We start from the raw sequence: 16,733 nt of genomic DNA, 5'->3' as shown, positions 1-16,733 counted from the left end.
TACAAAATATTGTGCAGGAATGTAATTCTAAATTACACCTAGACTCATATCTTAAAGTATTGCCTTTCTCTTACATTTCAAAGATGGAACAACATTTTTTATAGAAAATGCATGTTTTTTTTTAGTTTGTATGATCTTTTACCAGATCTAATGTGTTATATTCTCCTACATTAATTTCACATTCCCACAAACATCCAAGTGTTTCCTTTCAAATGGTATAAATAATATGCATATCATTGCTTCAGGTCCAGAACTACAGGTAGTTAGATTTGGGTTTGTCATTTTAGGTGAACATTTTTTTTTAAGTGTCCAACCCTTAAGAAGCTAGCCAACATTAGTTAGCTATTGAGGTGGCTAGCTAACTAGCTAAATTCCCGAACAAACATATTCTCGTTAGCACCACATCCACAGGATTTGTTTGCTTATCAAACATCCCTTTGACAACGCTCAAGTACATCCTTAATTATGCCTCAATAACTTTATCACTCGACTCGCTCTCTCCTGGCCCGGGTTATACCTCACTGGTTCACAGTGGCGGGAAAACTGCGTAATATTTTCGAGAATATATTTAATATTATTGCATTTTAAATAAATATTCTGTTAATAATGTTGGCTGTCGACTAGAGAGTAAAGTCAATCAGAAACATTGTTAACCTTTTTTTTAATTTTTTTATGTTTTTTAATTACAGTACCTCAGCCACAGCAGTAGATGGCAGCACTGAATCTTACTCATATATTTATTCCCGTACCCGGTCCATCAAGACGGCAAAGAACTTGCGGAGATTCAGCGCCTACTTAACGAGGAACGATTGACCACGTATTTGTACTGTTTTTGGCTTGAGTTTATCACTTGTATAACAGATCAGTGAATTTGTGCAAACGCCAGCACTGAGAACTACGTCTGACATCCGGGTTGTGAAATGATGCTGCTCCGGCAGTAAAATAAGCTTTGCTACGTGTAATTTGGGGTGAAAATGGCTGATAGGAAAACCAATAATGTGCCGAATTCCAGCGCAAATCTACTGTTTTCTGCGGCACCGGAGTTCAACTTCAATTTACCTGTCATACCTGTCAGCCAGGCCAGTGGTCCAGCGGTGTTATCAGGAGGTAAGATAACGCTAAGCCAGGCACAGCAGGGCCCCTAGGAATTCAATGACTAACATGACAGCTAGCTAGCCAACTAACTACTGGTTAGTTAGCTGTCAACTAGCCCTTGATCATGCTTTACTCTCAGTTACATTACTCATAAGAGTCATTGGACAAAGGTGTCTTTTGCAGGAATGGTTTGTTAGATCCCGACGCTCGCTCTGAACATGCATCGCTGGCGGTATAGTTTTGGAACTTTATCGTTCAAATAAGCTATATATATTAACTTGATACACACCTTGATAGGGTTAGGGGTAGTGTTCCCACACGGCCTTATCTCCATGTTACAACGTTTGTTTACGGAAAAAGAGAACACCTGTGCTAATTAGCTATCTAGCATGTTCTGAACACCTGTGTGTAACCTTAACCCTGGTGTAGCGTAAGTGTCGTTTCGTTGGATGGAGGCGCCCATAACTGTATTGATCTGTGCAAAACTGGTACAGTAAGTGTATATTTTTATTTATTTAAAGGATTCTTTCTCGCTGATTATTGACGTTTCGAAACGTTCAAACACAGCATGGGGATTGTAGTTCACATGACGTGAGACAAAGAAATCTGTAGCATTGGGCAAAGCAGTGGTTGATTGTAGGGGTGCCCATGGGGCTGGGGATCAGACATGGCCCGGGCAGGTTTCAAGGGTTAGAGTAGTGCAGAAGTTGTTATATGCTGAGGCAGTGAAGAAAGTAGGTAGGTCAAGGGGCGGCAGGGTAGCCTAGTGGTTAGAGCGTTCAAATCCCCGAGCTGGCAAAGGTACACATCTGTTCTTTCCCTGAACAGGCAGTTAACCCACTGTTCCTAGGCCGTCATTGAAAATAAGAATTTGTTCTGACTTGCCTAGTTAAATAAAGGTTAAACAAAAAAAAAAAGGATGAGGGATCTTGAGAGGAGTGGTGTGAGTAGTAGATATGTACCACTACAGAGGGATAGGCCAACAAGTGATATGTTTCAGTAAGATTGGATTTTTTGCATTTATAGAAATGGTTATCAACTGTACTGCAGAGATGGAACCTAAGTTGTAGAAAACTGAAGCAGCTGCCGAGAGGTATTTGTGTGTGTTAAGTGGTGGTGTTACATCCTTTCAGGTTGACCAGAGGTAGTACTAAATAGATATAAATAGTGGTTCTTTTTTATTATTATAAAAATAAATGTGTAGTGTTAGATGGTAGGGTATTTGCTTGAAAAATAAACAAAGTATAAGGGAGTTGTACTCCAGTCTAGTAGGTGGCGGTAATGCAACATTTATTGGATGCCAACTGCCGTTAAACCTCATCGAAGAAGTAGTAGTTCACATGTAGCAGTAGTCGGCTGCGAAGCTGGCTGAGAACTGTTGGTAGAATGCCGTCTAGAGTTTGAGAGCTAGCTGTCCACAAGCCCATTACACATTTTAAACGTGTAGATAAATCTCTGCAATGTATTAGATATCAGGACATTTCTTTGGGAATTGTTTTAATAGCTTGGTAAATAAGAAGAATAACAGTTGCTACAGCTAAGCTGAGGGACGCTTAGCTCTCAAAGGAGAGATTGTTTTCATCTCTACATGTATTTGTGAAACGTATTGACATGTTGGATAATAATTTATTACATTTCTATAGCACTTTTTGTAGAATCTCAGTGCTTCAAGAGCAAAAAAACAAACAAGCAATATGTCATGATGGGTCAACCAGTAGTGGCCAAATCTTTGAAAGCTGCATCCTCCGAAGATGGAGAGGGTCTGTTCATGGCTTGAACTGAAGCATAGAGAGGCAGCCTTGAGGTACTATGCCCCCAGCATCTGGAATAGCCTACCAGAAAAACCTATGGTGAGCTGAAACTGTGGACTTATCTTAAAACACACCTTTTTAGCTTTCTTTCCATAGGTTGCTTTTTAGTCATTCAGTTTTTGTTATTCTTTAGTTTTGTATCCTCTAATGCTTGTTGTGTAGTAAATATTCATTTGTTTTTATTTGTATTTTTCCTGTGAAGCACATTGCATGGCATTCGATGTCTGAAATGTGCTGTAGAAATAAAGCTTGATTTGAGCGGAGAGAGCTGGACAGAGGATGGTAGATGATGATGGAGTCTGCTGATGATCTTGTAGAGGGCAAGTCTGGGAACCAGCCTAAGTCTTACAGTTACTGGACTTCTCTTCCACTCTGTGTAGCACCACTTGGGTGACGCCTCAGCAGCTCTGGGCGCCAGAAAGGTCCCCACATAAAGTTCAGAATAGTAGTCAGTCGTCCTCTTTACAAGTCCTCTCACTCAGCAATGCTGTATTCCTCTATCTCCCATTCATCTCATGCTTTATGCCACTACTCAAATGATGTTCCCAAAAGATCAGGTGAAACAAAAAAGATGGTACTGTGTCCAGATGCATTTTTCAAACAAAAGCTAGCTAGCCAAGCCCAAAAGTATTAACCTGTCAGTCAATCTGCAGAGCCGTGGCTCAAAAACGGCAGATGTATGCAATAAAAACGAAACGTTATCAAAAACAAAAGAGCGCATGAAAAAACAAAAAAATATATACACATTTACAGGAGCTCTGTGCACCGAGCTGTTTGTTTAAACTACTAGCACACAGCTCAGACACAGCGCATACCCCACAAGACATGCGACCAGTGGTCTCTTCACAGACCCCAAGTCCAGAAAAGACAATGGGAGGCGCACAGTACTACATGAAACTCTATTCCACATCAAGTAACTAACTCATGCAAGTCGCAAAATCAGATTTAAAAAACATATAAAGATACACCTTACATGGTGTCACTACCATGGCAGGAAAATACCATGGTATTTACACCAGTACCATGGTATTTACCTGCTAAAAAATAAGGCCATTTTTTTTTATTGTACTAGCTACCATGGTACCCAAATTAACCATGGTAGTACAAAGAAAAAAATACCATGGTTTTGTATTAGCAGCATGTAGTAAAACATGTAAGCATGGTAGTTGTTTACATTGTATGATGAGGGCCTGTGTCCCACCGTTTTTTGGTTAAGTGACCAAAAGCATAGTAATTTATGGTACTCATAATGCAATGTTGACTACTTGCTCTGCAATGTTAAAGTATAGGCCTAGTACCCTCTTAAACCCCTTTTTAGTTCAAACTGAAAAACCCCAACACACATGATGTAGTGCACCCTCTTAAACCTTGGGACCTGGGTAGGGTGAGAAGAATGGAGTCTGAAACCTTGAAGATTTAAAATTAGTTAGTTTATCTGGTGCATCTTCAATACAGTTTTCAGTTCTCTCTCTCTCTCTCTCTCTCATTCAACTGACTTGGCTAATCTTATACAATTCTAAATAGCCAACATACAAAAAAATAGCCAACCTCCACCAAATTTCACAGTGGGTGTGAGACACTGTGGCTTGTAGGCCTCTCCAGGTCTCGCACCCACTGTGAAATTTGGTAGAGGATCAGTGATGATCTGGGGGTGCTTCAGCAAGGCAGATTTGTCTTTGTGAAGGAAGCATGAATCAAGCCACGTACAAGGTTGTCCTGGAAGAAATCTTGCTTCCTTCTGCTCTGGCAATGTTCCCCAACTCTGAGGATTGTTTTTTCCAGCAGCACAATGCTCCATGCCACACAGCCAGGTCAATCAAGGTGTGGATGGAGGACCACCAGATCAAGACCCTGTCATGGCCAGCCCAGTCTCCAGATCTGAACTAGAGGTTGACCGATTATGATTTTTCAACGCCGATACCGATTATTGGAGGACCAAAAAATGTTTCTTTGTAATAATGACAATTACAACAATACTGAATGAACACTTATTTTGTTTAATATAATACATCAATAAAATCAATTTAGCCTCGAATAAATAATGAAACATGCTCAATTTGGTTTAAATATTGCAAAAACAAAGTGTTGGAGAAGAAAGTAAAAGTACAATATGTGCCATGTAAGAAAGCTAACGTTTAAGTTCCTTGCTCAGAACATGAGAACATATGAAAGCTGGTGGTTCCTTTTAACATGAGTCTTCAATATTCCCAGGTTAGAAGTTTTAGGTTGTAGTTATTATAGGACTATTTCCCTCTATACCATTTGTATTTCATTAACCTTTGACTATTGGATGTTCTTATAGGCACTTTAGTATTGCCGGTGTAACAGTATAGCTCGCCCCTACCTGGGCTCGAACCAGGAACACCACTACAACAGCCACCCTCGAAGCAGCGTTACCCATGCAGAGCAAGGGAAACAACTACTCCAAGGCTCAGAGCGAGTGATCTTTGAAACGCTATTAGCGTGCACTAACTAGCTAGAAATTTCACTTCGGTTACACCAGCCTCATCTCGGGAGTTGATAGGCTTGAAGTCATAAACAGCACAATGCTTGACGCACAATGAAGAGCTGCTGGCAAAACGCAAAGAAAGTGCTGTTTGAATGAATGTTTACTCGCCTGCTTCTGCCTATATTGATTTCTGAACATTTCCTAAGTTAAAACATCAGTATTGTGTTGTTTAAAAATGAATATGAACTTATTTGCTTTGCATTTTTTGAGGTCTGACAACACTATTTTTTGTTATTTTGACCAGTTGTCATTTTCTGCAAATAAATGCTCTAAATGACAATATTTTTATTTGGAAGAAATGTTGTCAGTAGTTTTATAGTATAAAACAGAAATGTTCATTTTACCCAAACACATACCTTTCAATAGTAAAACCAGAGAAACGGATCATTTTGCAGTATTGACTCAGTGTTGGTGCTAGCAAATTGTGAGACCAGTTATCAAAACGCCTCGATATAACAGAATTTAGTTTAGCGTTCCTCAGCTATCTATAGCTTTGTCAGGTCAACAGAACTGTCGTATCAACAGAACCCTTGTTGGTCTGTAGTTAGTTAGTCAGTTGAGTTTCTCAAAGGGTGGAATTCACATTGGATTGTTGACATTGCGCACATTTAGAATGAATGTACTGTTCAAATCTACTGCAGTAACTCAGTTGCTCAAATGTTCTGTTGTTTTTCCAAGATGATACTGCAGATGTCGGAGAAGAAGACAGCTTTCTTGGCCAGGCCTCTGGAAATGCCCCAGCACCATCAACGTTTAGCTACTTCTCCAGTCCCGTGAACAGTAGTGACCCATTTGCCTCCATCGGTCATCAGCCGGCATGTCCACCACCAGCGTCACTCTCAGTATCCCTCGCGACATCGGGACCAACCTCTGTTCCCAGTGTTGCCAGCATGGCCCCAACACCCCCTATCCCACTAATCAACTCCAACCCTGCTGTGCCACAGCCATTTGCCACTGGCGTTCATCAGAACCCCATGGGAAGCTACACTCCTCCCCCTAGCACAGTGACCCCACCCCCTCCACAAGCCCCCGATCAGAGTTATAATCCGTACCGTCACACACCCCTCAGCAGCAGAGCCAAACCATATGTGCCAGCTCCAGAGGTCCAGTCGCTATTCCATCCACCACTGCAGCAAAATCCGTACACTATGGGCTCTCCAGCTCCAACATTCCAATCGGCACCCTCCACATTCACAAAGGTAAACAACAACTCCACTCTGATAGGGTGTTAGCATTCACTGGTTTCTCTTGCTATTTATTGCCTGACAATCAGGCTAATATATATGTCTTTACTCTCCCTTCAGCCCTCCCCCACCCAGATTCAAGGGCCTCCCCCTATGGCCCAACATGCCGTCATGGCTGGAGCACTGGTCCCAGCCAATCAAATGATGCAATACAACGTGTACGAGGCTGTTCAGCCTCACTGGTTCTTCTGCAAACAAGTGGAGTCCAAGAGCGCCTGGCTTCCCTTCAGTATCCTGGACTCCATTCAGCTGGAGGAGATCTATAATTCAGGTGAGATGAAGGATCTGATTTCTACTACATTAGAGCCATTCATAGTATCGTTATCCAAGTTGACTTTTCATCGCTCTCGTTTATTTAGGCCTGGCAATTTGTTAAAGCTGTCAGTGCAGCGACCATTTCAAAATGTTTTGAAACATTATCCGTTGCATGCCCTAATAAACACGACCCTAATTTATGCACACTCACAGAGACCTGGTCATCTCACGAGTCTGTCATTTTGTTTTGCTTTTCATAAAATTGTATGCCATGTCTCTCTTTTTGTCGTGAATCATTTCTTGTCGCACTGCATTTTCTGGTACGTAAAGCAAATATCTGTGAGAAACAGACAATAAAGAATAAAGACTACGTTTTTTTAATTCTCCTCTAGTGCAACCGGACCCTGAGAACGTGATTGTGTGCACAGACGGCGGGCGCTACGACGTGCAGCTCTATGACCGCATACGAACAGCTGTATTCTGGGAGGAGGAACCTACAGAGGTGCGGCGCTGCACCTGGTTCTACAAGGGAGACTCAGACAGCCGCTTCATCCCCTACTCAGAGGAGTTCAGCGAGAAGCTAGAGGTTTGTCGCATCGTAAAAAAAAAACAGGACCTTGTATGGACCAGGGTCATGTTCACTAGGCCACGCAATGAAGGAAAACAGTCATAAAAAGGGATGTACTTCTGAAAATGCCTGTGTTTGTTTTCCATTGCAAAAGTTTTCCTATGTTTTACTAGTGTGCCCTAATGAACAATACCCAGGTTTTGTCTCACTGTTACGTAAATTATAATACAACTGACCATGTGGTGTTTTGGGTTTTAGCCCTGAGAGTGGACTGATAGGTGAATGTAATGTCTGAGCTTTGTTTGATTGGCTGTCTTCTCTATGTAGGGAGAATATAAGAAAGCTGTGTCAACCAATCAATGGCACCGTCGGCTGGAGTTCCCATCAGGGGAAACCATTGTCATGCACAATCCAAAGGTATGTTGGTAGGCCTTAATTTTACGGTGCAGAATTACCAAGTGTTTACTAAAATTACATGATAATCACAAAGTAGTAACTTATCCATAACTTGTTTTTGTTTTTTTGGAATTCATTACAACAAGCACCATTGGGTACCAGTTAGTTACCAATTGTGAACACTGATCAAGACTGTAAGGAAAAATAACATCATGGTTTTGAGTGGACTTTGTTTGCAGACCCAGACATGACTGTGTTTCTAGTTTGTGAAAATGCCTTTTTATGTCTTTCAACAGGTGATAGTACAATTCCAGCCCTCCGACATGCCAGATGAGTGGGGTACGACCCAGGATGGACAGACCAGACCCAGGGTGGTCAAGAGGGGCATCGATGATGACCATGACGAAGTTCCTGATGGGGAGCTCCCTCAGGTGGATCACTTGGTGTTCATGGTGCATGGCATCGGTCCAGTCTGTGATCTGAGGTTCAGGAGCATGGTGGAGTGTGGTATGTGTGATTTCTCCATATAGCCTCTATATTTCCCAGAGCTATAATAATATTGTAAAATGGATGTGCTTGTTTATGTGCTGATTGGTATATGTCATGGTATGTTCTTCCTGTTATGTTTATGCCCAGCAATAATGAATAGCGTTTATTGAATGTCATTGTGTTGAATATCCATTTAGTACTCCATACTAACCCAGATAGAGTATTAAAAATGTGTGTTCCTTGTGTTCACAGTGGATGACTTCCGGACTGTATCGCTGAAGCTGCTGCAGAGTCACTTTAAGAAGGCGCAGGACGAGCGTGTCATCAGCCGAGTGGAGTTCCTTCCTGTTCAGTGGCACACGGCCCTGCATGGGGATGCCACAGGGGTGGACAAGTGAGGAGACACTAATAGAATTTGAGGACGTTCATACACTTGGGAATAGGGCCTGTTCTTTGTGGGATAGGGAAATTATATTGTAACACAAAACATCTTTGCTGACCTGAGTGGCAAGCTTGTACAAATGGCTGTGTCACAGAATATTACTGTCAAAACCTTGCTTCCTTTATCCTCATTTCCTCAATTTCTCTCAGAGTTCATTGGAGGAAGAGGTCCAAGGGAGGGACCTTAGATCCTCTCCTCCAATTTGCCTTGAGAGGAATTGAGGAAACAATTATGGAGGAAGCAAGGATTTGGTGTCAATCAATTTCCAACTGTTTTAGGAGGATAAAGAAGATCACCCTGCCCAGCACAGGTCGTCTGCGTCACTTCACTAACGAGACCCTCCTAGATGTGCTGTTCTACAACAGCCCCACCTACTGCCAGACCATCATGGACACAGTCGCCCTGGAGATTAACAGGATCTATGCCCTGTTCTTGCAGCGGAACCCAGACTTCAAAGGAGGCATTTCAGTTTCCGGACATAGTTTAGGTACAAACACCCAAATACCAAGGGACACTTTTCCAGACCCAGATAAAGCCTAGTCCTGGATTAAAAACCTTTTTGTGCTTTTTAGGTCAGGACTAGGTTTATGCTGTGTTTAGAGGGACTCAAAAAACGTCATACCAGTCGACATAACAGGACAAGAAAGAGGGTGACTGCAAAAGCAAGCTAGCACATTTGTATGCATTGCTATGGAGATTTCAGTAAGCAATCAGTGCAAATCAACATCCGGTAGAAAACAAAGCTGAGGCAGACGACAAAAGTTGAAAGATTTGAACTCTGGCGGCAAGTCCCATCTACCGTGGCAGCTGATGGAATTTACCATTGTGCCCTCATTGAAAACAATGACATCCGGTTTGCCGTCTGCCTCGTACCATCTAAACACAGCATTAAGAAAAGCATCCCCAAGTGTTCATACTTTTAGCTTAGTCATGTGAGAAAGATTTGGACAAACCGGTCTCTCTGAATGTTTGTTTGTAGGATCTCTCATACTTTTTGACTTGCTGTCAAACCAGAAGAATGGCTTACCTTTGCAAACCATGCCAACTGCTAATGGGGACACCAAACAGGTAGTGGGTCCATAACTATCCAAACATTGTTTATTTCTTTATTTAGGTGACACCAGAGAGTGCAACAATAACCTGGAGTTTCCCACTTCTTCTTAAAGCAGGTGGCATCCCCCGCTGTTGCTACTTCACCTGCTGCTGTAGAGGAGGAGCCTAAAGAGGAAGGGAAGGAGTTTGTCGATCTTTCTTCTGCTTTGGAACATCTGGGCCTGTCTGAGTACCAGAGCACTTTAGAACAGGAGAAGATTGACCTTGAATCTTTCGTAAGAACCCTCCTTGCTTGTCATGAACCCATACAGTTATTGCTATTTACTTTCAATACTTATCACACTATTAAAGAGACATTACACTCCAAAATAAAACGTTTGACAGATGTTTTCAGATCTCGAAAGTCTAGGTGAGTCACGCCATTGGTTGTGTAGATCCAGCTTTATGCCTAAATCAATCATGATACCTACCCCACAAATGAATGGAAAATATAATTTACTATGCTTATCTTTACATTTTTGATTGTGGCTATAAGGATATAGCTATATGGATATAGCTGGATCTACAAAACAAATTGGTATGGCCTTATCTGAACAGAACCACATATGAGGTCTGAAAATAACTGACTTTTGAGTGAAATGTCCCAGGAACCGAAATTAAAGGATTCAATTATATTGCAATGACTCCCTAGACCATATCATAGAGTCAGTGGTTGCAATCAAATTTCCTCTCTCCTATATTCTGATAGCTTATGTGCACAGTTGAGGACCTGAAAGAGATGAGCATTCCATTGGGGCCAAGGAAGAAAATAGCCAAGTTTGTCAAAGAAAGAGCAATTAAGCAGGTGATCATTTAATTGTCTTTTTCGCTCAGACACCAGTGTTGTGTTCAATAGGAAGAATGTTTTGAAACGGGGCGGCGCTACCTGAACTTAGAATACAAAGTTCTGTTTTCTATTGCTAAACGTTTCACTACAGTGTGCCCTACTGAACACAATCCAGTGATGGTTAAAACAGTGACAACTTAACATAATTGTGTGTTCATGTGCCTTCAACTTCGGACTCCTTTTGTCAGGTAGCACAAGAGAAGAAGGCAGCAGAAGTTAAAGTGGCCAGTCAAGAGGTTGTCCCTGCCCAATCAATCGAGCCCCTCCCAGGGCCAGGCACCACTAAGCTTCCTGTTGGCGGGGCTTACTCCTCTGTCCATGTGGATTACAACTACTTTGATGTTGGCACTGGGCAGGTAAACCTAAACCTCTGTCAGGATTCAATCAGATCAGCGGTGTCGAAGGTGTAACTGCGTTAGAGCTGTCAAATCCTCAAGCGGCTCCTGGTGTTACGTATTGCAGACATTGCCATTGGATGCACCAAGATGCATTAATAGAAATAATCTACAGCCTTTCTGTAATGTCATGCATAAGCATACATTTTCATTAGGACACATCTTTTTCCCTCAAAACATTACATTTTTTATTTAACCCTTATTTATCCAGGAAGTCCAATTGAGGTCAGAAGACCTCTTTCCCAAGGGATACCTGGCCATGAAAACAATTGTGGTGTATGTGTGGATCTAAAGTACACTGAACAAAAATATGAACGCAACATGATAAGTGTTTCATTAACTAAAATAAAAGATCCCAGAAATGTTCCATACCCACAAAAATAGAATTTTCTCAAATTTTGTGCATACATTTGTTTACATCCCTGTTAATGAGCGTTTCTCCTTTGCCAAGATAATCCATCCACCTGACCCATGTGGCATATCAAGAAGCTGATTAAACAGCATTACATTGAGGGGGCGTGCAATTGGCATGCTAACTGCAGGAATGTCCACCAGAGCTGTTGCCAGATAATTGAATGTTAATTTCTCTACCATAAGCTGCCTCCAACGTTGTTTTAGAGAATTTGGCAGTACGGCCAATTGGCCTCACAACCGCAGACCACGTGTAACCCCACCAGCCCAGGACCTCCGGCTTCTTCACCGGCAGGATCGTCTGAGACCAGCCACCCGGACAGCTGATGAAACTGAGGATGTCATGTGGGCGAGCAGTTTGCTGATGTCAACATTGTGGCGGTGGGGTTATGGAATGGGCAGGCATAAGCTACGGACAACGAACACAATTGCATTTTATCGATGGCAATTTAAATGCACAGCGATACCATGACGGGATCCTAAGTCCATTGTCGTGCCATTCATCTGCTGCCATCACCTCATGTTTCAGCATGATAATGAAAAGGGAAAGGGGGGATACGTAGTCAGTTGTACAACTGAATGCCTTCAACTGAAATGTCTTTTGCATTTAACTCTGAATCAGAGAGGTGCGGGGGGCTGCCTTAATCGACATCCACGTCTTCGGCGCCCAGGGAACAGTGGGTTAACTGCCTTGATCAGGGGCAGAAAGACAGATTTTTACCTTGTCAGCTCGGGGATTCCATCCAACAACCTGGAAGCTGAAAATGTCCCAGTTCTTCCATGTTCAGCATGCTCACCAGACATGTCACCCATTGAGCATATTTGGGATGCTCTTGATCAACATGTACGACAGCGTGTTCCAGTTCCCGCCAATATCCTGCAACTTCGCACAGCCATTGATGAAGAGTGGGACAACATTGCAGAGGCCACAATCAACAGCCTGATCAACTCTATGCGAAGGAGATGTTGCGCTGCATGAGGCAAATGGTGGTCACCAGATACAGACTGGTTTTCTGATCCACGCCCCTTTTTTTTTTTTTTAAGGTATCTGTGACCAAGAAATGCATATCTGTATTCATAGTCATGTAAAATCCATAGATTAAGGCCTAATTCATTTATTTACATTTATTGATTTCCTTATATGAACTAACTCAGTAGAATCTTTGAAATTGTTGGATGTCGGTTTTATATTTTTGTTCAGTGTAGTTATCTAAAAGCACTGTCTTGTCTGGTTTTGGTGTTCTGCTCCATAGGTGTCTGTTGTGTACCACACTCTGGACTTTGAACCGGTGAATTTCTTTGCCCTGGGATCTCCCTTAGGGATGTTCCTCACAGTGCGAGGGCTGAAGAAGATCGAGGAGAACTACCAGCTACCCACCTGCAAGGGATTCTTCAACATTTACCATCCGGTTAGCCAGTCTTTCTCAGACATATCTTTCCTGGAGTATGGGTGTGCATGCAGATGACATACTGTATGTGATAGGATTGTCACTGTTAGCTATAAAGCACTTTGACAACTGTTTACATAAATGACTTCATAAATACATTTGAGCTGTGACATGGTTAATGCCAATGTGTTTCATTAAAGTACATCAGAGTAGCAAATACTGTACATTCATTCATATGCAAGGGTGTAATCAAATAGTTTTATTTTTAGTTCTAAATGTTAAAATATCTGATTGCTCTTTGTTTGTTTTAGCTGGACCCAGTTGCTTACAGGATTGAGCCCATGATCTTGCCAGACTTGGACTTGAAACCTGTTCTGATTCCACATCACAAAGGGAGGAAGAGGCTGCATCTTGGTATGGAACTACTGGCTATTTTATCCTCTGATTTATTTTCTATTTCTTAGCCTACCATTGTCAACCATTGGTTCCCAAGTGTAATTTGTTTTAGAATAATGACTGTGAGGGGTTTACATGATGGATTGTTTGTGTATGGCAGAGCTGAAGGAGAGTCTGTCCCGCATGGGTTCGGACCTCAAGCACGGCTTCATCAGCTCCGTGAGGAGTGCCTGGCAGACCCTCAACGACTTTGCCCGCGCTCACACCACCAACGCCCAGCTGGCGGCCGAGCTTGCCATGGTGGCCAATCAGATCAAGGAGGAGGAGGAGAAGCATGCACGCAGCGATGGTGAACATAAGGGCACAGTGATTTAAATAAGTAATGAAATATTGGTATTTTGGTTTATTTGTATATAAAAATGTTAACTTGTAAATAATGTGGTTAGTCGCAGAACACAGGATAGTGGAGAGTCCTGAGCTGCTGAGAGAAGAGGAGGCCCAGATGAAAATAGGAATGCTGAACGGGGGAAACCGCATCGACTACGTCCTACAGGAGAAGCCCATCGAGAGCTTCAACGAGTACCTTTTCGCCCTGCAGAGTCACCTGTGCTACTGGTATGAAAATCGGTTCTGGCACTTTTACATCAAGGTGGAAATGGTGACTAATGTGCACTGTTGAATACTTTTAACGTGGGCCTTGGCTGGATCAGCCACTCGTATCATTCTGCCTCTTGGGCGCTCCACACAAGGTTATACTTGTGTGTGTGGTTGGTTGTAGCTTCTGTATGATTAAAAGTTAGCCAAGATTTAGCCATATAATGTTTTATTCTAAATAGCCACTAATGCCGATTTTTGAGTCTACTGTTGAATCTGTGGCTGAAACCCACTCCATGGCTTGGATTGTTTGTCTTCTCTACACAGCTGATCTATTTTAAGTTGATGTATTCTGTTTGAAAAATAATTCAGTCTGTAGTGATTTACTTGTGCCTTTCTTTTTGCAGGGAGTCTGAAGACACAGCCCTACTACTCCTAAAAGAGATTTACATGACCATGGGGATATACCCAGAACAGATTCTACACTGATGCAATAGATTGGTAGCCTGGTGGAACCAGCCTGGTTGCTACGTTTACCATTTTCTTTCACTGCACGTAAGTTAAATGGAATGGTGAACACAGCTATCAGGCTGGTTCCACCAGGTTGATTAGAGTGAATAATACACCTTTCTAAAACCCTCATACTGTTTATCTCCCCATCAGGTTTGGCCATGTAAATGCTTTTTAATTTTATATATGCTTCTATGCTTCTTGTTAATATTAATTTTCCTTTTGTATATTCTCATAGTCTATTGTATGAAGATGAATACGCTTGTAATATACCATTTGTCTTAAATTAACTAGACCAAATTAGTGGATTCCAAAACCACTTGTTTGAAATTACATTTTTATAGCCTAAATTCTAGAACTGGTGAGGTTTGCGTGCTGAACAATATGGAATCACCAAATGGAACATATACAAGAGAAATCACATAAAAACTGCAAATGAAATATTTACCTCCGTTTGTTATTTTGTTTAAAAATACTTGTGCAATAAACCATTTTACTTTCACATTACTTGACTTATTTTCAGTCTTCAGTGCTTTTATGTTGTATTTTTATTGCTGATTGTTAAAAACCGTATTAAATTGCACAAGTAGACTTCCACATATCCTCAAATCTGGGTCGAAATAGAAGACTGCTTTTACTTTCTGCTTCAAAAACCAGGGTTCCTCCATTACCTTAGTGTGCTTAAATATACAAAGGTTTGTGTAACTACTTTGGTGATGAGCGATTTAACCGGTTATTAAACAACTAATTGACAGACGTCATTTCAATTATTTGAATCTATATATATATTTTTTTTTTTAAATTGGTGAGCCCAACTCGCTGTTTCTGTAAATCATTCACGAGAGAAGTTAAGTGGAGAACTATATGGGACACTGGGCTGAAGGGAGTTGTAGTTTATATTAAGCAAATATTCAACATAGTTCAGCGTACAAACGTGATAATTAACAGCAATGACCATAATCCACTGTGCCGATTCTTTTCCGGCTCGTACAGAGATGGATACACTTTTATGCCTGCTATGTTCAGTTAGATACACACCGACCGCATAAGCCACCGGGTGAGAGAAATGTACACAACACGATGGGAACGAGGCATAGAGACGGTTTGTGAAAGTATGCGTTATCTACTTTGAAAAACTAGCAAAATTATTGCCCGACAGCGCTGCTGCATACTTGGGCAGGCTAGCGTAGCTAAATACGATGACTAAAGACAGCAACGTTACAGTATGGGGAGAATAGAGAACTCTATTTTAGGCTTTGTAATTTGCATTAAAATGAAATAATCATTTTTGTCATTATTTCAAAAATATTGAAATCGAAAAACGTGAATATTTTTTAAACGAACTAAAACCGAACCAACCTCAAAAAGCACAAATCAGGCAGCACTACTACTTGAATGGATTGGAGTGAAAAGAGGGTCAGTTAAGGTTTTCAGGAAATGATTGAAGTGTGACCCAATTAAAGGCACTTCCGGTTGGCACAGGAAGCTATAAGTAAACACATGTCTTTATTGACATAGCCACTTACAGAATCCTGAGTTTTAAGTCTTTAAGTTAAGAATTGACTGATCTACACAGGTTTGAATACAGTGATTTTCATAATGACAGGTTATGTGTTTCAAAACACTTTTAGGGTGAGCTAGCTTGATAGTTAACGTTTGCTTTAGTTTGCGCGCCAGCTCTGCAAATTCAGCAGGTGTGTGTGTGAAGGCTTCCAACAAAACTAATGACCTGCAGTGGATCAAACCATTGTGAGGCAAAGGGCGGGAGTCGCAATCTTTTGAAACTTAAAAACGCGCTATTAAGTGTCTATAATCAGCATAAGTGCTTTCATTGCGTTCATTCATATTATTGAAATTACATAGATATGTTTACAGTGATATATTGGGGGGGGAAATCATATTTTTCCCAGGATAGGGGGGTCGTGTCCCCCCCTGGGATTTCTGCCTATGCACGTGATATCTCCTCACTCACGTGGTTGATTGAAGAACTGATTTGTGTTGATGGCAATTACCATATAAATTCAAAGATGAAGAAGGAGGGATGACTAGAAACGATTCAGTTGACCGTTTTATGTGTGGATTAATTGTCGGAGTAGAGGAATTTGTGTAATTCAGGTAAAAAAATAACGCAATGTTTATATCACAGGACAAATTAGCTAGCGGGTTAACTCGCTAAATTGCCATACATGTTTCATGCTTTTCGGCCTGTCCCCAATTTAATGCCATTGGTCACATATTTTGTTTTGATATTTTAACCTGCTGGTATGTTTATAATGAACTTTATCTGTCGA

General features: G+C 41.5%; 1 protein-coding gene across 4 annotated transcripts; it reads left to right on the top strand.

The window, feature by feature from the left end:
• Positions 1 to 603: 603 nt before the first annotated feature.
• LOC110502268 (SEC23-interacting protein) lies at positions 604 to 14,949 on the top strand. Of its 4 annotated transcripts, none has more exons than XM_021580171.3 (17): positions 604 to 1,107; positions 6,094 to 6,614; positions 6,720 to 6,930; positions 7,307 to 7,500; positions 7,810 to 7,899; positions 8,175 to 8,385; positions 8,620 to 8,761; positions 9,088 to 9,296; positions 9,789 to 9,877; positions 9,979 to 10,137; positions 10,611 to 10,706; positions 10,937 to 11,104; positions 12,808 to 12,963; positions 13,254 to 13,356; positions 13,499 to 13,687; positions 13,785 to 13,953; positions 14,340 to 14,949. In XM_021580171.3, exons 1-17 carry the CDS (start codon positions 975 to 977, stop codon positions 14,419 to 14,421), a joined length of 2,922 nt encoding a protein of 973 aa, XP_021435846.2. In that variant the 5' UTR covers positions 604 to 974; the 3' UTR covers positions 14,422 to 14,949. The 4 variants fall into 4 exon arrangements, with proteins under 4 accessions (XP_021435846.2, XP_021435845.2, XP_036815950.1 ...); XM_021580170.3 differs by having other exon boundaries at positions 605 to 1,107; positions 9,976 to 10,137; XM_036960055.2 differs by having other exon boundaries at positions 959 to 2,945; positions 9,976 to 10,137.
• Positions 14,950 to 16,733: the final 1,784 nt, after the last annotated feature.

The sequence above is a fragment of the Oncorhynchus mykiss genome, chromosome 23 (genome assembly GCF_057628025.1).
Source record: "Oncorhynchus mykiss isolate SJ-2025 chromosome 23, ASM5762802v1, whole genome shotgun sequence".
Lineage (NCBI taxonomy): Eukaryota > Metazoa > Chordata > Actinopteri > Salmoniformes > Salmonidae > Oncorhynchus > Oncorhynchus mykiss.
The sequence above is the reverse complement of the archived record's forward strand: the minus strand, read 5'-3'. Positions and strand labels throughout refer to the sequence as shown.